Source organism: Pyxicephalus adspersus, chromosome 4 (genome assembly GCF_032062135.1).
Source record: "Pyxicephalus adspersus chromosome 4, UCB_Pads_2.0, whole genome shotgun sequence".
Taxonomy (NCBI): Eukaryota; Metazoa; Chordata; class Amphibia; order Anura; family Pyxicephalidae; genus Pyxicephalus; species Pyxicephalus adspersus.
This window is the reverse complement of record NC_092861.1, coordinates 118206216-118228448: the sequence shown is the minus strand read 5'-3', so window position 1 is coordinate 118228448 and position 22233 is coordinate 118206216. Positions and strand designations below refer to the sequence as shown.

General features: G+C 37.7%; 2 protein-coding genes across 4 annotated transcripts in view; both read left to right on the top strand.

Annotated features, from left to right (window-relative positions):
* The window catches only part of PCNX2 (pecanex 2), a 56027-nt gene extending 46114 nt beyond the window's left edge, over window positions 1-9913 (top strand). For 2 of the 3 annotated variants that reach the window (XM_072409427.1, XM_072409426.1), the window contains 5 exons: window positions 356-589; window positions 1107-1210; window positions 2270-2414; window positions 5219-5449; window positions 7498-9913. In XM_072409427.1, coding sequence (XP_072265528.1) covers window positions 356-589; window positions 1107-1210; window positions 2270-2414; window positions 5219-5449; window positions 7498-7776 — 993 coding nt within the window. In that variant the 3' untranslated portion in view covers window positions 7777-9913. The remainder of the gene's footprint in view (window positions 1-355; window positions 590-1106; window positions 1211-2269; window positions 2415-5218; window positions 5450-7497) is intronic. The other variant, XM_072409428.1, reaches the window with a different exon arrangement.
* Window positions 9914-16664: 6751 nt separating this feature from the next.
* Window positions 16665-22233, top strand: part of GALNT2 (polypeptide N-acetylgalactosaminyltransferase 2) — a gene marked incomplete in the record, with an annotated part of 59034 nt that continues 53465 nt past the window's right edge. The window contains 1 exon segment of the mRNA XM_072409425.1: window positions 16665-16957. Within this exon segment, the coding sequence (XP_072265526.1) occupies window positions 16859-16957 (99 nt within the window).

Sequence of the window (22233 nt, the reverse complement as noted above, 5' to 3'; positions counted from 1 at the left end):
TTGCACAGTTACATACTAAGATATTAGGCTGTCATATGTCCCCACACTCATTTTTCTATTTCATCTGGAAGAGGGCAAAGCCAGGAACTTCTTGTAAGTTCCTTGTAATGAACAAAAGCTCAGTAACAAATGCCCTTAGTGTGTTTAACCTGCAAGCCTGTGCAGTGTATTTTTAGGAGGATAATATGAAAACGAAATCCAAATAGCTATTGGAGCCAAAAATATTTTGAGATTCTGTTTGACAAAATGTTTTAATGAATACATAACTGAGCTAAGTGTTCCTTTTTTTAGTTGCAGTTCTGTTCTTTAGGTAATGCAAAATAATATGCCTATGTATATATGTGTTTATCCACAGAGCATAATATACTTTACAACAAATTCACCAAAGCTTTTTAAGTGGCTAAATGATGAATCCATGAAAAAGGCTTTACAATCATACACCAAATGGGACCATGTAGAAAATGACCACACAATGTTCAATATTAACATAGATGAAGACTACATTCCATGCCTGCAGGGTATTACAAGAGCCAGTTTCTGCAGTGTTTATCTGGACTGGATTCAATACTGTGCTAAACAAAGTCCAAAGGTATGGTGAACATAGAACTGTTTATTTGTACACTTTCCTGCTTCTTTATGTGATATTTTAGAAAACATTAATTTTCTAATTAGCCAGCTTAAGTTGCCAAGCTTGTTTGTCTTTAACTAGCCAACCTAAATGTCAAATTCAGCCATTTGATGCAATTGCATGTGCGCTTTTGGTGTAATTACAGTTTTGTTAGCAAGCCACCTGTCCTCACTTATGTGCCATGATCAGCCAAGATGTCAGCTATTTGTTGGGCTTCTTCAGCATCCTATATCTTTCTTCAGAGATGTATTAATGGTGAATTCAATATATTTTACCTCAGTGGAAGTTATGGAGACTATGGCCTTATGGCCAAAGGCCAAGGAAGTGTTTTGGTAATTGTCAACAGTTTGGTTTATGCAAATATTCTGTAATATTTTAGCCTATAAGTCAACAATGTAAGTGTTGTCATGCTTTTTATCAGGTTGTTTTTTTTATCTAACACTGTGGTTAATTCATTATTAATTGTAAATTATTTTAGAAAGTGGATTTTGATGAAGACTCCTTTCTTGTAACAATTTCTTTTGGACTTTGCATTTTGGGCAGGAGACTTCTGGCAACAGCAACACATCACTTGTCCTTTAGGTAACTCTTACATTGAAAGCAAATTGCAGAAAGTTTAAAATGCACAGGATTTATTAAATACCTTAAGTTAATAAAGATGCAAGGTGGAGCTTACCCTGCCATTCCTTGCTCCTTAATTGTTTACAGAACCCCAGTCCTAGATAGAAATATGATAACCATGCCACGACTTGTTTTGGATTAGGAGTAACTGCAGTGTCTTCCCAAGAATCAATTGTATGTATGACTGACTCTATAGATCACTAAAATGAAACAATTCTATGAGATTACAAAGCAATAAACAGGTATTTGGTAACAACTGGACCAACTATAGTAAGCCTATGAAAAAACAAGGGGGTGCTAGAGGAAAAGTATTTTAACCTTAGCATAGGTCAGGGTTTTTTACAGTAATCTGTAGAAATGTAGAGCAGTCTTCCATGCAAGGTTGTTTAAATATAATTTGCTGTCATTATTTACAAGAAGAGAAAATTATAGAATATTGATCCATTGAGTATCTTTTGCTTTTGGGAAACGGGGATAATGTTTTTTCCCTGTAACTTTGTTTCTCTGTTAGAGCATAATAGACCTTGCCTGAAAGTTTTTTTGTAATGTATGTATGTAAGTATATAATTTTAATATATTACCAGTGGTTCACACAGTACCGGTCTCTACTTTTACACAGTTTAAGTCAATGATGATAAGTAAGATGAGAATAAGTAAATGTCATTCTTGATTGTGATTGAAAAAGAATTAAAACTTTACACGTTTATTTTACCTAAAAATCTATATAGATTTGTCCCATCTACAGAGAACTGGGCAATCTTGATTCATGAATTTTATGATTCTATATAGACTGGGCATATTGTCAATTTTATATTTAGGCAAATCAATAAAACTGCATTTTAACAATTACCTGATTTGCTTGATTGGATATTCAATTTACTTCTTGCTATTACAAAGGTACTCTGCCCCTCTAAGGCTTCAAATGTGGCTAACCTGAAAATATAATTCTTTGGTTTTATTTCACCTTTTTTGCATATTAGCTAACTTATCCTAACAGGTGTTTGTCTACTAATTTCTCAGTTTAGACTCATTTCTCCATGGCCTCCATACATTATTTAAGGGACATTATCGAATATCCAAAGAAGAAGAATGGGTATTTGTGGATATGGATTTAATACACACTGTTATTTCTCCAGCAATTCGAATGTCCTTGAAGCTCCACCAAGTATGTTTCCAATCACGTATTTTATTATATTAATGACAATTTTGCCAAGACAAGTATCAACATATTTTGAAGATGCAATAGCAGGAGCTATATTGATGTCCAATATCCAGTAACCTATGGCAGCCAACCAAATTTATGATTTTTACACTGGTCAACATAAAACAGTCCTTAAAATCATTTTTGCAAAGAGCACCAATCATTTGCAAGAAAATGCTAGAATAGTAACATGGTGTTTGGTTGCATATGATTGGATGGCTGAAGTCAATACATTTATTTTATTCACTAAGTAAGTGAATAATTCCATGAGTGATAATACACTTTACTGCTTGGACAACATAAATTAATTTAGTAAACCAACCACATTTTTTTGTACTTTATTTGTTTTATTCAGCAATCAAATACAAAGATAAAGTTAAAAAAACAATAACAAATACAATGTCCATTGTGTCATCTAGATAAAAAACATCAGTACAAATATATACAGTATAACAACAGTGTAGTAAAACAGTCATTTTATTAACTCACTGAGAAACATTTTATTATTTATTTATTAGAAGCATTATATTCCTATTCTGTATATGCAAGGGTTATATATACACGACAACTTCATCTATAAAGTTACGTACACATGTGCAATAATTGTCGTTGTAAAGGAACGATTAACAACCAATCGTTCGATAATCGTTAACAATAAAAGTGCACAACAACAGGCCAACGACACTGATGATCGAGCAATGTCGCTTGAAACGAACGACCCTCCTGACAGATCCGTTTGGGCGACGATCGTTCATTATCCATTGTGTGTACGATCGTGTAGTGATCGTAGATGGTTCTGCAGTACACTTTCTCCGGGACACGTCACTTCCTGCATCGCTCAAACGATTGTATCTATTGTGTGTACATTATTGGTGGATTATTTTTGAACGATTGTATCGTTACAGCATTTAAAATAATCGTAGTAATAATAGTCATCGGTTTTTTAACAATTATTGCACGTGTGTACCTAGCCTAAGTATGTAGAAAAGAGGTTACAACTCTTCTTCTTGAGCTCTGCGCATCAGTAACAAGTGTTTTGTGTTGGTGGTATATTGGATTCAGTAAAACCATGTATTTTTAAATTTTATGTTTTTCCATCTTGTGCAGTGATCAGATCCTCTATAGACATAATGTTGTTTATTCTTCCAAACCAGTGATGTATTGTTGGTGGGAGAGGAGTGTTTTTCCAAAGCACTGGATTACAAACCTTAACTTCTTTGACCAATGCTTGATTAATGAATTACAATATTTTTTCTTGAGATGTGTAAGTTGAGATGTGTAAGTTCTGACATTTTGCTTTGGGTTGTTGTCTTGCTGGAGGAGACTGTGGACTCGACCTAAGTTAGTTATAACCACAGACAAGCCTTTCAGAGGCTGCTGCATGTAAGTATTCCTACAGCATAAAGGCTGCAACCGAGATGGTATGCCAATAATGAGGTGTGTTGTATAGTTTATACCAAGCCTAGCTATGAGTCTAAAAATCTTAACTTGTTGTCATCAAATTATAGAACATTTTCTAGCTTACCTTCAAAATCTCTGGTGTGGCATCTGGTATACTGTAGATGTCACTTACATTAGAGTCAATTAGAGGTAATCACTGAGATCATGACAGCACAGGGGCTCAGCTCCAGCATAAGGATGTTTTTCCCAATTTGATGAAAGTGCATCCTCTGCAGCCTTACAGGGCTTTATTAAATCAGGCCCATTGATCTAACATGCTGCAATAGGTAGCTGCGAAGGCCATATTGTTTTAGACAAGCTCCGTTGCAAGAGTGTGAAACCTGACCACATATTGACCCGCAGTTAAAGATTCCTGTCTAAAGCTTATAAGGGCACTGTCTGATGAGGAGGCATGGGCTGGTTCATTGATTTTTCTGAAGAGACTGGATGCTGTTTGTCACTACATCCCATCTTTCTTAGAACACAGGGTCACTGGAAGCACAATGTCACACAGATCACAATATAGGAGCTTAGAACTGGAGTAGTTAAACAATGTTTGAATGGCAATCTTCTATATCTTTAATGTGTGCACCAATAAGGAGATTAGTTTACTAATGGGTCACCGTCCAATGTTCCCAGATGGAACCCAAAACGCCAATGGAGGCCCATCAGGGAGGGAGCCCAGCTCTGGAATCCAGGAGCAGCAATAAGTGTGACTGTAAAAATGTCATTGGAGTTTTAGTCAACAGTTGATTTTTTTTCCACTTTGCTATAAAGCTGCCACAGATGAAACACCGGGGTAACAGTTTCTACCTTTAAATTTTCATTGTGATTTTATCATAAGGAAGGCTTCACATTTTTTACTGTGACATAAAAGTTACTATAACACAAAAATATCTGACTGCATAACCATACACACTTTGGCATTATACTTACTTTGATATTAGAGTATAGTTTGTTGCATAGGAATGTTTACCATAGCACATCAATATTGAAAATCCTTTAACATCAGTGTTCAACCCAGAATTTTTTTTAGCCTGGGTGGGAAGATATTGTAGGTCAGTGGCAGCCCTTGTGCTGTGACCCAACTCTTCAGTAACCACCCTAAAACAGCCAGGTGGTTACTGAAAAGTACCGTGTGGTTCGCCTAGCTGAAAGGGGCTGGGGAGAGCACTGAACATAGTAAGTATAAAATACAAATCTTTGCTGTTACATCATAGTGGCTCTGACATCACATTCAAACTACAAATAGGAAATGTGTGGAAAATAAAATATTAAAAACTCAGTTTTTGGAGTGCTATGAAGAACTTTTGGGGCTTTTTCCACAGAGTCAGTTTGCCTGTCCTGAAGAATATGAAGATCACCCTGCACTTTTTGATGCAATTAAAGTATTTGAAGAAAAGGTTGTAATTTGTGATGAAAAGGATCCTGCTTGGAGGGCTGCAATTCTTTCTAATAAGGAAGAGCTTTTGACACTGCGACATGTTGTTGATGAAGGGAATGATTACTACAGCGTGATTATGCTTCAGAAAAGTTACCTTAGCTTTAAAGTTATAAAGGTATTAACAGAATGTTTTCACTGGTTCTGCCTCTGTTGGCTGTATTGTCATTTGAGTGATTCAGTATAATCTGACAATGGCATTTCTTTCCACCTATTAAACCCTATGGAAGGTATTATGCACTTCAGTGCCCATGCAGTTTCCATATTTTGCACACTGTGATCGCTTTAATGTTAGCAACATTTTTTCAATATTGATGAATCTTTAAGTGTGGTTTCTTTGTACAGGTAACAAGTGCCTGCACAGTGGGGTGGGTTTCAGACTGAATGCAGCCAAATATATTGAGCATCAGAAAAGCACAAATTAATTTCAGCATTTGAAACTGAGGTAGCGTGTCCATATTAGTAAAATATAACATTAAAAAGTAAATCCTATGCTTTCTGCTTATCACTACACTTTACCATCTTTTATAAAGCTAGGGCATTTATATATATATATATATATATATATATATATATATATATATATAAATACAGGAAGACAGTAGACCAGTTTACCTACCAGTGATCTGGGCAATCAGGAAGTTGAATCATGAGCCTATTAGTCAACAATTTCTATTCGATGGAAACTGTAAAAGAGATCCCTCTTGTCTAAGTTTGCCTAATACTGTCTACCATCATAACTCTGCATATAAAAAATGTATTTTTTTTCATAATGGTCTAGTTCCTGGAAAAGCAGGCCATTGCCATCTAATAGAAAGTTTGTGCCTAAAGGTGCAGTTTTTCACCTTTCTCCTTAAAAAACCTATCAGGTCCTATGTAAAATTTAATCTTTCCAAGCTTTGGTGTTATGTTAGAAACAGACACAAGATTTGCCTTTGCCTAAAATTAATTTTTGAAAGAAAACTCATTTTGTACAATTGGCCCCTAATGTCATTTAGCCATGATGAGCATAGATGAGCATTGTGTAGTATGAATTATTGCAAGGAATAATCAGTTTAGTTCAGTTATTTAATTCCAAAGCTCTAGTAGGCAGACAAATAGATTGTTTTTTTGGTAATAATTGGTTTAATCTGATGTCCAAAGATGTAGTCTAAATGTTTCTATGAAGGCACAAGTGGGGTTAGTAAACCAGATAAGTTGGTGAACATGGGATGTATGAGGCAAATAAAACATAAAGGCATAATATAGTGTTTTTGCACATCACTAATATGTAAAGGGTTAGAAAACCTTTAAACAAATGTTCCCTAACAATTTTGCCCTTTCTCTAAAGTGGTGAGATCACAGTGGGGCTGGTGGATTATTATGAGCAGCAAGGTAAGGAGACTTTAAAACAAAATTTCCTATCCTTTTGTCCCTATTCCCTAAGCTGTGGTAGCCCCAAAACCCTACATATAACATGATCTTGCCACCAAGGTCTGCTGCATACCTCATGCAAGCTTCTTCACCCAAAATCTGCAGTGTGTGCAGTTTGGAACTTTTATAACTCCATATGACCAGTTGATGGGTAGAAGCCAAACCATTACCTGGTCTCATAGAAATATCAAAGGTATCTGCTAAATGCTTTGCTGGTGCATCAAAAGAAAATGTGTTTAGTGCCTTACAGTTCATTTTCTTTAGAGAGAAGCTACGTCATGATTAAAAAAGCCTGTCACCTACCTGCATGTTGCGAAGAAGGCTCTTTTCTCTGCTTGAAAGCAGTGTTCTGACATTCCCCCTGCTGAGTCAGAGCTGGAGTTGTCTAATCAGCTGGGTGCATAAACTTTACTGATTGCAGATCTATAGGTTTAGCGGCAGTGGAAAGTGTTTTTTCTTTGCACATTGAGTTTGATTTATTGAAGCTCTCTAAGACTGAAGACGATCGACTACTATGGGAGTACATGGGTGATCCAGCAAACCTGGAATGGATTTTCCAATAGTTGGCAAATGTTTTCAATTCTCAATCAGATCCATTCAGGTTTGCTGGATCACTCAGGTTCTCCCATGATACTCTCCTCTCAGACTGGAGAGCTTTAATAAATTAGGACTTTGCCTTTGGGGAATTTTACATTTTTTTTTATCAGTAATATTTTTGTTCTTAATATTTGAATCGTTACATTTTCTTTTCAGGTCAACAAAGAATGTGTTAGAGGGCTATGGGCTGGACAACAACAGGAACTCATTTTCCTTCGTAATCGTGATCATGAACGTGGCAGCATTCAGAATAACAAGCATGTATTAAGAAATCTAATCAACTCTTCCTGTGATCAACCTCTGGGATACCCAATATATGTTTCTCCTATAACTATTTCCTACCTAGGAATGCATAAGCAACTCAATACCTTATTAGCTGGACCAGTTGATGTTGGCCATATTACAACACTGTTTCAAACAAAATGGCGTGTGTAAGTAATATTTTGTATACATTTTCACTTAAAGCTGTCCTAAACTAAAATTTTTACCTTACATAAAAGGCTAGACAACCTTTTTTACATAAGGAAAAAATAACTTATTTTCGGGGGAGGAGTTTAACCCCCCTTTTTTTTAAAAAAAAAAGGGTAAAGCCCCCCCCTTTTTGTTTTGATTGCCACAGCGATAAAGACAAAATGGGAGCTCAGAGCCTCCCAGGATGCATACGTCTTGCCTCTTCTGCAAAAAGCATTCTTACCTGCCTGATTTCTCCAATAAACTGTAAGAATCTCTTAAATTGAACATGCGCAGCTTAGCGTTGGTTACCAGGATACTAGCAAATCCCAGCTTCCCCTGCTCTTGCTGGGATTAAATGAAGGCACAAGAGTTTCATGAACCCAGCCCAGCCAAATAAGATGATAATGATCTATAAAATAGATTAGGAGACGATGGGGGCACCCTGCGACGGAACAGGGAAAAGTGAGTATAGGTAGAGTTTAGTTCCACTTTAAGGCATTCAATCGCTTAAAAGCAAAAATCCCCGTTTTTTTTAACATTTCCCTAAATGTAATTCAGAATTATTTGCAAACTGCATTTTCACTGCATGGTCAAATAGAGCCTGCCCTTTTTTCTGGCTGATGGACATCAAATATCATCCAGTCCTGTCCTACCCAGCTTTGTTGTCCTTGGCCCACCCATTTATTCATTTAATTTTATTTCCTTTAATCATCAAGGTAGCAAATTTCTGTGCAGACCTAAACTAACAGAGGCCTTCTCTGCCACTATCCCATCACCACCTTTCACATCCACCTCCAGACACTGATTGCATTTTTTTTTTCTCTTTAGAATATACCTTAAATCCAGTAGTCTTTTAGTGCTGTCTATAGCACTGAGCGCAACACAGACTCCCTGTAGTACTTCACTCTGGGACCCGACTCTGGGACTGACAAAGTGTGACAAGGTGTTGATGACCTCCCTGGCCCAAAGAAAGTAGGGTCATTTATGCTGAATGTTATTAAACCCGAAAAGGGATTGGTGACTTTCTGCAGATGAGAATGCCAGGAAAAAGAGCAGCATTGCAATGCATGCTGCAACTTTTTAGATGGTTTCAGAAAATAATCTTAGAATTTGGAATTCTGTTTATGAATAATCCTCAGATTCTAGCATTGATGGTTTTTATTTGTGATTCGGGAGCTGACATAATTTTTATCATTTAAAAGCATGTAGATGACCCTTTCGTTTTTGTCCTTTTGAAAGTAAGACTGGAGTGTTTATCATGGTGACATGAATCTTCTTTTTACCATGACAACCGAAAGAAATATAGTTTTTTAAATGATCAAATAAAATTTCATTGAACATTATGTTAAAATGGTATTCATGAATAAAACTGTGAAGGGCAGAATTAATTACACTCCTTTTCTCCTGTATCATTTCTCCTCCATATAACCTTACAAATGGCATGAAGGGATTTACCTAATGCTTTTAAAATTGAAATATTTTGCATATGAAACCCAAAAGATTCAATAGAAACTTGCCTAGGTTAAAAAGATTACATCCACTCACAGAAAGAAAAGGTGTTATATATTTTGTTTCTAAATTTAGGACTATTTTAGATTTGAGAGCTTTACAGTTAACATAAATTACCTTCAGCTTATTAGAGGTGATGTGGAATTAAAAGTAAAGTGAAGCTTCAGCCAAACTTTCCAATAATTGTGTATGCTTTGTGGAAGGGTTATAAACCCTATTTGGTTTTATATTAGTCTTTGTCTCTGTTGGTGGTATTTATTCACATTCCCTGTCCTAATGTCAAAAGGACAGATAGTGAAAATTAAAAAAATTACAGTTGACAGAGATATTTCCTGTAACTCTCGGTTGTATCTCTGGAATAGGAAGGGAGGAATAATATCTTAATGGAGACATAGACAGTAATCTGTAAAGTTGGTGTGTGTAAATATATATATATATTTCTTTTGGAATAGCTCCTAATATAACTTATGCATTTTAAAATAGAAAAGGCAGACCCTAATATATACAGTATAATGATGCATTTTTTCTTTTCATTGGCATGTGAGTCAATAATAATTTATGCAGTGGATGTACCAGAAAAGAGGGATAACTGAACAGTCAGTCATCAAAAATAAATGCCAATCAACAAGCATCACCAACACTGTCACATGAGAATAGTGACTGAACAAAATTATTCTGCGAAACCATAAATATGCTACCTGTCATTTATTCCCTTCCGAATAGCAAAATAATTGCAATATATGCAGTCTAAAATAAATCAGGTAGGCATTACTCATCAAAGAAAAACATACTTTGGCTTATTTTTTAGAATTAAAGTAGTATGTGTTACACAAGTTTAGTTGCAAATAAAGCAATAATTTGAGCTAGGTTTATAACATGTAAAATGATCTCCTCTGTATATTTGCAGCTGAGCTGGACATTTGCATCTATATTATAGTAGGAGACTATATGTCCCAAGCTGCCTCTTTTTGTCTCCAGCCCTATTCCCCTCAGGTTACTAATGCTTATTTAAGACAATGCTTGTACTATCTGTTGGCCTAAATAATGTGCAGCAGTGTAAGCAAGCTACACAGCACCAATGGCAGTGTCAGACAGGCTGCACAAACTCAGTGCTCAGTGTACTGTATTAGTAATTTCCTGCTTATCTTTGTGAGTTTTTACTTGCGGTCTTCTTACCATCAGTCCAGGTGACAATACAAAATCTTCCTAAAAAGGCCCCGAACATCGATAAAAACTCAAAACATACAAAGAAACAGCAAATACCTCTATAGTGTATCAAGTAACTTAACATTTTTAGAAGCTAAATGCTTTAGTCAGTTCAACAGCAGCACACCATTGTACAGGACTTGGCACATATCAGATACCACTGGGCTAAAGAAATAAATGGGATATGTAACTGCACATATGCCAGCTACAAGCAAACACATCTCTGAAAGAGAACTATTGGCACTGAGTGTTTTACATTGAAGGACTGGAGCCTGTGACACAATTGGTCTGAATTAATAAAGCTTTCCAAGACTGGAGAAGATAGACCATCATAGGAGAACCTAGGTGATCCAGCAAACACTGGAATGAATTTGGCGTGGGATTGAACATTTTGCCAGATATTGGTAAATTATTTTTAAGAAATCAGTTCCAGGTTTGCTGGATCACCCAGGTTCTCCCATGATGGTCTATCTTCTCCAGTTTTAAAAAAGCCTAGACCCAGTGACTTGAGTAATTTAATCTTTTTAATAATACATCTTAGATAGTGAGTGTCATTTACTCCTCTTAACTAGTGTTTACTTTATTGTTATTACAATTGTATGTTATTATTATTATTACAATTAATATTTCTTTCAAACTTCTCCTCTTATCATATAATATTCTGAAAGACACATATGTGTTGTTTTATGTGGTATTTTATCCCTTTTTTATTTTGTATATATCATTTAATGTATACCTTATTCTAAGCACAGTCATGGGTTATCATATTTTCTTGCAACAGATGTGATACAGGTTAATTCAGCAGAAGAAATAGCATAGGTTGATTTGGATCATCATCATGACTCTCCCATTTACTTCATACTTCATATAACATGAGTACAAATCCCACATGCTGTCCAAACCTAAGTTATGTCTGGAGTTATACTTTAAAAGCTTTAACTAGTTTCCAACAAAATGTTTGAAGCTATCCGAAAGCTTTAAAATTGATTTGCAGAAGTACGTTTTACATATTGCACATAAAGAAATAGATGTTCATGTGTCCTATAAAGTATGTGTCCTATAAAGGCCTATAAAATTGGACGAATTTCAAAGCAACAAAACATAAGTGCTGAAAATCAAAGGACCATTGTCACTGTTTTGACTGGATGGGCAGCATTCCAGGTGCAAGTAAACAGAGGCTGGATTATTGTTGCATTTTTTTTGGTGCATGTAAAAAAGAAGTGGTGTGCACATGAGGACATTTAATATGTGGACAATGGATCCTACAGGCCTCACTTGTATGTAAGATCCAATGTGCCACCAAGAAATTAACCAACCAAATAGAAAAGTTTAATATCACTTAATATTTTAAATCTTTTTTTTCCTAGAGATATTTTGAAACTTTTGAAAGTGCTGAGATTGCTGACGCAAGTCAAATGTCTGAACAAGAACATCAAGGTGAAGCTGCCAACACACCTCTGGAAACATCAGCTGTCAGCGACTAAAAAAGTTTATGTAATTCATGAATTAAATCAATTCTTCACAAACAAGCAAAAATTACGAGCATGTAGCTGTAACCCCAAACTAGGTGACTTTTAAATTCAAGATTTTTCAGGGAAATATCTTATGCAAAGTTAACAGCAAACAAGCCATGCATGTCCATTGCATGTTTATTCACATCTGCCTGTATACGTTTTGTTATCATACATGTTTCTCACTTTTCATTATATAATCAGTTTGTGACACATTAACATGAAAAACAAATTGCATCAATGATCCTAATATCCAGTGGTATACATATAGGACAAAATAAAAATATTATATTCTTATCTATTGTTCTTGTTGTCCCTAGCAATGCCAAGTGTTCCGGTCTACATCCAACCTTTCAATTTTTTACTGATATCTCAGCTATTTAGCTAATTATGTTACGGAACATGAACATTTTCACAATTTCAATCAGTATTATTGTGGACAAAAAATAGTGCAACATTTGTGTAATTACATTTTCATCAGTCTACTAACTATAATCTGATTTTTTTACAGTAGTGATGGTCAATGTATTTATTATAGGGGACCTTCAAGTGTTCCCTTTGACATCACAAAATAGCTCTACAGGAAATCAATGTAGTTAATGCAGTACATAACAGTCAGAGACATAGAAAAATGCTACTAAAAATGGAAAATATTAAAGGCATGCTAAAGCAGTTGATGAGAGATTGTAGGAATGTTGCAAAGGATGGTAAGAGATTGCAGAGACGTTTTAGAGAAGAGAGTCATAGACTGCAGAGAGGCTGTAGAAGCTGGCCAGATTTACTATAATCAGAAACTAATAACATGCTTCGGGAGCTGGTCAGAGACAGCAAACATGCTATGGGAGATGGTCATGTACTGCAGACATTATTATTAATAATAATAATAATAATAATAATAAAAAACAGGATTTATACAGAGCCAACATAATTTGCAGCGCTGTAGATTAAATAGAAGTCTAATGCAGTATGTGTTCATCACTGGCTGTTTTCAAATCTATGTAATTTTTTGGATGTGGCGAAATTCAAGTAATACACTTACTTTTGTCATAAGTGTCACAGGAGCCACTTGGGTTGGAAAACATAGCCTTTTGATAGTTTCCTCAATACAGTAAATTACAATTTCATCTGGTTCAGTAAAGATATTTTTGGTACACAAATAAAATTGTAGTTCTGGAACCTCTCAGATCAGCTTCAGTTTTGTGCATATTTCTAGACATTGCTTGTCTTAATGTAAATTTCTCACAAACCTCGGTAACACAAACTAACCATCTGAAGGAAAATGCATTAGTAAAGGAAAGAAAACTAGGTAGGTAGGTATAGGCAGCAGAATTTATTAACACTTTTACTGTTAACGTTAACCTTGGATCTTAGTCAGACCTAGGGACAAATTGTGGTACAAACCTTAGATGGGACTTATGTGGGAAAAAAGGGTCTAGACCTTAGCTGGACCCAGGGACACAGACGGGTACAGACTTTACTTGGACCTAAAGAAGAACAGTAGAGACCTTAATTGGACCTAGGGACAAAGATGGGTACAGGTTTTAGTTAGACATAGGGAAACAGGGGTACAGATTTTAGCTGGACCTATTTTAGCTAGACCTAGAGACAAAGAAGGGTACAGAACTTATATGGACCTAAGGAGAGAGAAGGGTGCTAATTTTAGTTGCACCTTGAAAGAAGGGTACAGACCTTAGTTGTACCTAAAGATAGAGAATAGTACAAACTTTGTTTATTATTACAGCACAATATGTTGTAATAGGTAATATGTTGTCACTATATAAATACTTTTTAATAATAATAAACCGGACAGGAAGAGAGGTACAATTTTCATATGGAATGGAGCTTTTAGAGCCAAAATTGTACTTTGCAGTATATTTTAGCAGCCAATTTCCAGATCTACTAAATATTATACCATACAATTTTCATTAGTTCTGGCAAGGTGGTTTTTATTATATGCTATAATATTTTAGCAGATGCTCCATTTAAATTATTAGGCTTATTTTGCAAAAGATCTATGCATGTGGTTCTTCTGGTTCCACCAATATATCCACAATTTAGGAAAATATTCAACTTATCATAGGAGTGTGGAACAGATGTTTTTAAAACCCTATTTCTTTGTATAGTTTGTACATTTTTATATGGTTTATATAGTTTTTGTATAGACATGTAGACATATCTGCCCATACATAGCAAAGTTCTGCGTTGTGGTTGTGTTATGCTGATCTCTTTAGTTTACTTCAAGTCTACATCTATCTATCAATAGAAAAAACAATTGTCCTTTGCCTTTTGGAATCACATTATGTCTCTTAGTGTATAAGAGTTTGTATGCCCTCTTGAATTCTAGAGTAGAGACAATTCAGTAATTTTTTATGCCAAATGTTCACAAATAGAATAAGGTGACCTGACCTGTTTTGTGATAACAAAATCAAAGGCACATTCTAATGTGCCTATTCTAATTGGCACCCCTAATGCACCTTGCCAATGCACTGCTGTGAGTTGCTGTATATTGCGCTTTTCGAAAGTGTGAACATGCCCTAACTTTTTCCTGACCACTTCCTTTTCTAAATCTGATCTGGCCTTCCATCAAGAGAGCCGCAATCTTCCTTCTTCTTTTCTTCCTAGAGACAACCTTTGTTTATCCTGATTGGCTGGGATCACACTCTTGGCATGCGCAAGGATGCGCAGCACAGCAAAATCTAGGCAGGTAAGAACAGGTTTTGCAGAAGGGACATTGCCTGTACCCTTTTGTAAAAACCACCTGCCTGATTGTGTATTTTTCAAAGTGGAACTTTAGTTATATCATGACTAGCAGACAGGAACACTGCACTGCACCGATTGGTAACTCCCACCATCCTGACCAATCTATTCTGGTTGTTAGTAATATCTGCCTGTCAGTGTCACCTTCATGCTATTGCCTATTATTGGTACACAATACAACCACTTCAACTTATAACCACCCCCAACATTGCCACACACCCATTTTCCCCATCACAAACCCCCCACTACCTAAATGCTGCCAGGTTTGTCTATAGCATGTCTATAGCAAAATCTATATTTTTTTGAGTTCAGGACCACTCTAACAATATCTGTAGGTTTGGTATTGCTTTATATGGCTTCCTGACTCACCAGAGCAAAAAAGTGAGGGAATTATACATGATCCAGTCTTTTGCAGTTGGGCCTTTAACTAACTCGTGTGAAAGAAGCAGGTAAATATTTATCTGTATGGCAGGCAGCAAGCCCATTCTTTCCACTCTTCAGGGGCAGACAAAGAGAGGAGCAAGCTGAGCCACTACACAGGGCCCCTTCTCAGCCACAAGGGACCCCCATGGGGCCCTAAATCAGCTTGGTTGGGGGTTTTAAGTCAGTCCTGCACAGGGGCCCTCACCTGGCAACGTCAGGCACTGCTTCTGTTGTATAAGTCCAGACACCACTGGTGGTCTATGAGAACATTTTGGTGGTCCGCGGCTCTGTCCCCTGTATGGACACAACTTGCCCACTCTCCCATCGCTGGCTCAGACCTGCTTGCTAAACATCCTGGGGGGACAGACAAAAGTTGTGTCCACAGCCTTGCACTACTGTCCCCCCAGGATGTTTAGCAAGCAGATTGGAGCCTGCAATTGGAGAGGGGCCGGGTTCCGGCAAGTTCATTCCCTTTTAGGTGACACACAGCTCCCCCCGCATGTGCGGTCCAAATTTCATGGATTTAGTGGTTTGTAAGGTCTGAAAGGTTGGTAAGCACTGTCATGGAGTGCCAACCCTCTTGGATTATGTGGTGCCTCCTGCTAGCTGCTTCATCACTACATGGCATAGCAGTGACCCAGGGGATGGCGAGAAAACAGCATGCAATAGGGGATCAAGCATTTAACACACCTGAAAATGATAGTAGTGGTACTTGGAGCTCTGGGAAGAGCAAATAATTGTTTAATTTTCTTACAAATTTAGGATCAGGCATGGTATTACTGTACAAAGGGACAGGCGATATCCCTTCCGCAATAACCATTTCTACCTGCCTGGAACAGCCAACACCTGAGCTGCACATGTGCAATCCCAGCTCCCAGCTTGTGTGGGAGTTACCGTGTCATCCCAGCCAATCAAGATGGCCAAAGATTGTGGCACCCTGGGATAGAACGGGGGACAGATAACTATATCGAAGTTTATTCTGTTTTAATGCCTGAAACCTGGAGTAATTCCTCTAACTTCCTGTTGCACCAGGCTCCTGGACAGGAAGTGACTGGAAATTCCCCCAATAGTACACAAGAAATAAAATATTAGGAATTCTATTATCCAATAGAATTGCCCGTACATTGACTTTTAGTCACTATGGTCTGTATGTATGAAAGGAACAAAACAGAATATTGGTTTCAGCAGCCAACTTTTATTAGGACATTTCCTCTGCACACTTGTATATAAACCCCAATCACAGTACTGTACATTCCTACTGTACACAATTGAACATATAGAAAAAATAATCTCAGGAACTCGGCAGCTGCCCCTTCCCGCAGCCAAAGAAGGTGGAATACAGCCCAGAAGAAACGGCGTACAGTAACCATGGCAACGCGAGTGATCCCACCCTTCTCTACCGGCAACCCCCTCCGTGATCTCCGATTGGCTGACCAGACACAGCTTAACCTTTGCCCTATGACCTGATGATGCTCGCTGTTTCCTGCTTGCTGGCCTTGTTGCAGTCAAACGAGTCAGTGCCAAAAGGAGAGCCAGAGGTAGAGGGTGGGATTGATTGACGCTGCACGGAGGCGGCGGAGGAGGAGGGAGGACGGTCGTCAGCTAGCGTACGGCTCTCTCTTCTGTCAGTATTCTCTGCCTGGTGCTATTGAAGAGCAATGAGGAGGAAATCTCGGATCTTATTGTGTTTCGCCTTCCTGTGGTTACTGGGAATCGCCTATTATATGTACTCGGGGAGCTCTGTCAGCGGCAGAAAGGTAAACGAGGGGTCCTGGTAGTAGTGGCAGCATGGCAGGGGGAGGAGGACTTGTGGAGCTGACGTGTGAGGATTGCTCAATGATTGTCCAGTCAGTGGGGTGGTCTGTCAGATCCTGGGGGGGGATCCCTGCTCCTGGGGGATCCCTTATCCTTGGGGGGGGGCTCGCCGTTCCCTCCGCTGATGCCCCAATGACGGGGAGGGGGCTCGCCGGTCCCTCCGCTGATGCCCCAATGCTGACGCACCAGCAAAGGGGGTCCTTATTGCTTCCACTGATCACAGGAGCACTGGTGATGGTGGGGGATGCTGTTTCCTCCGCTGATCACAAGCGCTAGTCTTTTTTTCCTCCCACTAATGCTGGGGTATTTTCTACACTCAGTGACCACCCTTAAGTCTGAAGGACAGGTCCTTTTGTTAAAAAAACAAAAACTTTGTAGACCCCTGGGATAGAACCTTGGTTTATTGCTGTCTGCTTCTCTATGGAAGAAAGTCAGTCTGTCTGCCTTGATCCTGGTTCCCATTGTCACCAGAACTGAAAGTGATCACAGATTGGTGAGTTGTCACCTAAACGGGTGGTTGTGCCAATGTGGAAAACTATAGAAAGTAAACTTTGTACTCCACACAAGGTATGTTGTGCCCCCCCTGCTTAAACCTCACCTTAGCCTGTGCAGAAGTGGAGTAATATACCATTCCCCTGGCTTGGTTCCTGTGGCACCTATCGGTGGTGATGTGACTTATTGTTCCCGCCATATCAAGTCATGTGACTGTTATGTGAAGGATTCATAGTTTAAGATGTGGTACATGTTGGCAAATTTTCCTTCACCTACAAGATACAGTTGTAAGATTATATGAACAGATTGACGCTGGTTAATTTTTAATCTGTGGAGCTCTCTGGCTGTTGTAAATAGTATTGAGGAGGAATAGTTTAGATATCCTTGCTCAACAAAGTGTAGACAAAGGATGTGACGGATGTACCTGCCATTTGTAAAGTAATAAAATATGAATACTATAGGAGTGCCGGCTTTTACTGGTTCTTTATAGCAAAGTTTTCTCAAGTTTTAGTTGGAGCTTTTTTTTCATAAAGAGAGACTTTTATTAATTGGCTCCCTAACAAGTGGCAAAGTCTTCATTTATATTTAGAGCCACAGCTTCCAGCAGAATCTGAATTCAGCTGGTCCCTTGCTGTTGTCTGTGGTTCCTCCTGCTGGCCCCATACATTACTATTGCTTCCTTTAGTAACGTAGGGATCGGCACAGGAGGGGGTTCAGACATACAATGCACCTGAAAGTGTCACATTTTGAAATTTCTTCTTGAGGCCATATCTCTAAGAAGATTGAAATGTGGTGACCACCCTCCCATGGGGTAAGTACTAGGAGTCTTCTCTTATAGGGGGCTTTATTTAGGAAGTTTCCCCGTTCTAAGAAAGTTTTTGTGATTACTATTAATATTGTTATTATTGATAACTAGTATTTATATAGCGCTGTACATTAAATAGGGGTAGCAAATCACAGACAGATACAGACAGTGACACTGGAGGATGAGAGGACCCTGCCCCGAGGAGCTTACAATCTAGGAGACTATATTACACTATAATTGTTATTTCTATAATTTATTATTTCTGTTTTAATGATTATTTGACAGGATAAATTGTTTTGTGTTGGTTAATTTTCAATCCACCTGTGATCCATAAAGTCAGAAAATGTTTGTTTTATATAGGAATAAGGAGAACGTAGAACAGAAGCAGAGCTGTTGCCCATAATGACCGATCATATCACCTATTCTTTAGAAAAAATATTTCACATTAGTCATTGTGGGCAATAGCTGTAATTTTTTTTTCCTTCTTTTTTTTTTTACACACAAAGTACTAAAGAGAATAGTCAGTAGACCTAAACAAAAGCATTTCTCTGTTAGTTGGATGCAGTGATATTGCCGGCACAAACATTTCTAACTTTCATAACCCGTAATGAAATTCCTTAATTGCATTAGGTACAAAGATCAAGGATACTGGTTTTGTGCTTCAATATTTGCATTTGCCGGGAAGTTAAGACTGTAAAAATGTTTTCAGGTTCTTTTTACTTAGCCCTTTAAGGAAGTTTTATATTTTTAACCTTTTCATTTCTAGCTGTTTACTTCCTAGGCTACAAATTTTAGATTTGAGGGAAATTTAGGTTATAATTAAGAATTGCACATCAGAGTATAGTGTTTTTGGAGCATTTGGCCAAACCAACTAAAAGCTCTTAGATGTTATGGATTGTAGTTTTACTTTTAGGAAGTGGAAAGACACACCAAATGAAAGAATTAAAACATAAAAAAGTTACCAGTTGATCTTCCAAAACAGCATGTGGACTGATGACACAGAGTAAGAAATAACCATATAACCTCTGTCGGGTCCGTCCGATGTCTTCATATCAAACTGTGACTGAATGGAAAAGGAAACCTGTTATGTTATAATTCCCAGTAGAACAGCAGAATTTTCCTATAGGGACACTTGTTCTAGTTGTGACTTCCTGATTTGGGAATTCATCTAATTATCCTTTGTGTTCCCAAACCAGACACAAGGAAGTATCTCCACGGTGCAAACACAGACAGCGATGGAAACTCAACAGAGGTTCTATCTCTTGCATTGTATTTTGAAAGAATTGTACCAACTCTGCTTCCTAGGAGTATAACTATGTACTAAATGCAGTGTTTAACCCAGAAATTTTATTTGTGCTGGGTGGGAAGAAATTATAGGTGGGTGGTGGCCCTTGTATTTTTCCTCAAACTCTTCAGTAACCACTCAAAAACTGCCGGGTGGTTACTGAAAAGTGCCGGGTGCTGCACCCAGCTAAAAGGGGCTGGGGAGAACATTGAAGTGGGAGGTGTGGCTACCCTATGACCTCTGTAATGCACTTCGCATGTATAGGTTATTCATAACTTACAAATTATGTTTGCATTAAAAAGAATTTCGTCTTTGAACTGTACTTTAAGTAGTTTTTATATTTGGTTAGAGTGCTTAGAATTACTGTTGGGTTTTTCCTGCTGTCTTGGGGCAAATTATTCTAATTCAGTATTTCTCAGCCAGGGTTCCATGGAATCTTAGGGATCCTCCAGGGGCTGCTGGGGTTCATTGAGCAATTTGTGCCTCTGAGGTTAATTTAAGTGTTACCAATGATCTGTAGGGGTGACTTTCTTTTTGCTGGCCATCAATGTAAGAAGCATTTTCCACTGACCACTACATATTGTGTTGTGGATTATAATATTATTTATAGTGGGGTCCCCGTGAAGACCTGAAAGTTATTTCAAGGGTTCCCCAATGTTAAAAACATTAGGAAATGCTGCTCTGGTTGCTCTGCTCTCACTCTACTGGGAATGAGCCAAAACTTTTGAGAACAAAAATGGAGGAGAAATATTCCAAGGAGACCCCTCACATAATAGACGAAAACCAGCAGCCTTCAGTACTCCATCCAAAATGTTTGATGGTTTTATATGTTTCTAAAATACCAGCAAGAGTTCTGAAAATGCAAAATAACTCTGTCTGAAATGTATCTAAACCCACAAATAAAGCTTTAGGAATGCAGATAGTATGTGTGTGTATATATATATATATAATATATTGACAATAAGAACCATCTTACTAACTTCTTATCATTCCTATCGAGCTGCTCCTATAGTAAAGCCCACCTATCCTGTGATTAACAATGGCTATGACAATGCAAAAAATTGTGCACCTGCACCTTGATCTTGCATGCATGAAATGAAAATGCTGCAAAACGCTGCATAGACATTATATTGATGCAATGTCCCAGTGCAAATAGCTCCCTCAAAATAGTCTTAACTTCTAGTTTAGTTCTTCTTGAACTACAGATAATGTATTGCCATTAGAAAGATGTTATGCATACATTTTTAGTACAAATGGTGTCTGCATAATTTTGTGCAATTTTTGTTATCTGATCATTCAGATATAAACCTTTTGACAGACCGGTTGTATTTATGGATACAGAACCTTTTCTCTTTCACATTGAGTCTTGACCTTTACAGTCCTCTATTGCTGTTGTATTACAGAGAACAGATGCACATTCTTCTTGCTGGTGTTCGCCAAAGTTGTTGATTTTTGGCTCCTGAAGCTTGTTGTCTCCCTTTGTTTTCTGCACTCTCAGTGGGTAGACTTTGTAGTGTGTTTGCTCTGTTTTGTGGCCCACAGTGTACAAAATAAAAGCTGTTGTAAAAAAAAAAAGATCATTATTTTACTTTGTTCAATTTAAAATAATAATGTACATCTGTGCAATATCTATGTCCTCCCTAGGGTAACAATTGGTGACCTCTCGTAGATAACCTAGAATGACCTATTGCTTCTAAATGATTCTATATGAGCTATATAACTGCCTACATTTGTGAGAACTGCAAGACTTGGTCGCTCTGTGGTTTGGCATATTTGGGTTATACAGTGTATTATGAACATAAATTCTGTTTATAATACACTGTATATATGTATAAGAAGTATAGGAATTCTTTAAATTGGGTTCCCACAAGCAATGGGCTGATCAGCTGTATAAGTACGGTTTTTACTTGCACCAATTACCAGTTATCTGGGAAAATGTCCCCCACCGGCTCTGATTCTGGACATCAGGTGTGAGCTGTGCTTACCTTGCTTTTCTGCTTGACAAGTAACACGCTCTGCGTGGGATGATTCATTTAGTTTAGTAATTGAGGTGAAGTTTTGCTGGCCTCAGCCATTCAGTCATGCACAAACAAAAAGTCATGTTTTTTTTTACATTTCCTTGTACAGGATTAGGTTTGCTTGCAAAATTAATTTTCACTACTAACCTAAGTAAATTATGGTTAAACTCTGTCTCTGCACAACTGGACGTAAAGGTAACTGCACCCATTCTACCCCTCTCCCCAAACAAAAACAAGTAGTTTGGGTGAATCTGAGGGAGCAAAGGGGTGCAGAAAGGACAAAGCGGTGGCCTTCCTGGTCTGTAAAGACCCCTAGATGACAGTTCTTGGTAAATGGCTGAAAAAGTAACTTGCTAACGATCTGTCTTTTGTGTGTATGATCTTCAGTGGAGGAAAAGCAAGATATAAAACCCCTTGCCTATGTAAAGGCTACTTTGGAAACATTAGGCCTGATTTATTAAAGTTCTCCAAGGCTGGAGAGGATATACTTTCATCAGTGAAGTTTGGGTGATCCAGCAAACCTGGAATATATCTGGTCCAAGATTCAAAACATTTTCTAACAAATAGCAAATGACTTTTAAGAAATTCATTACAGATTTTCTGGATCACCCAGCTTCA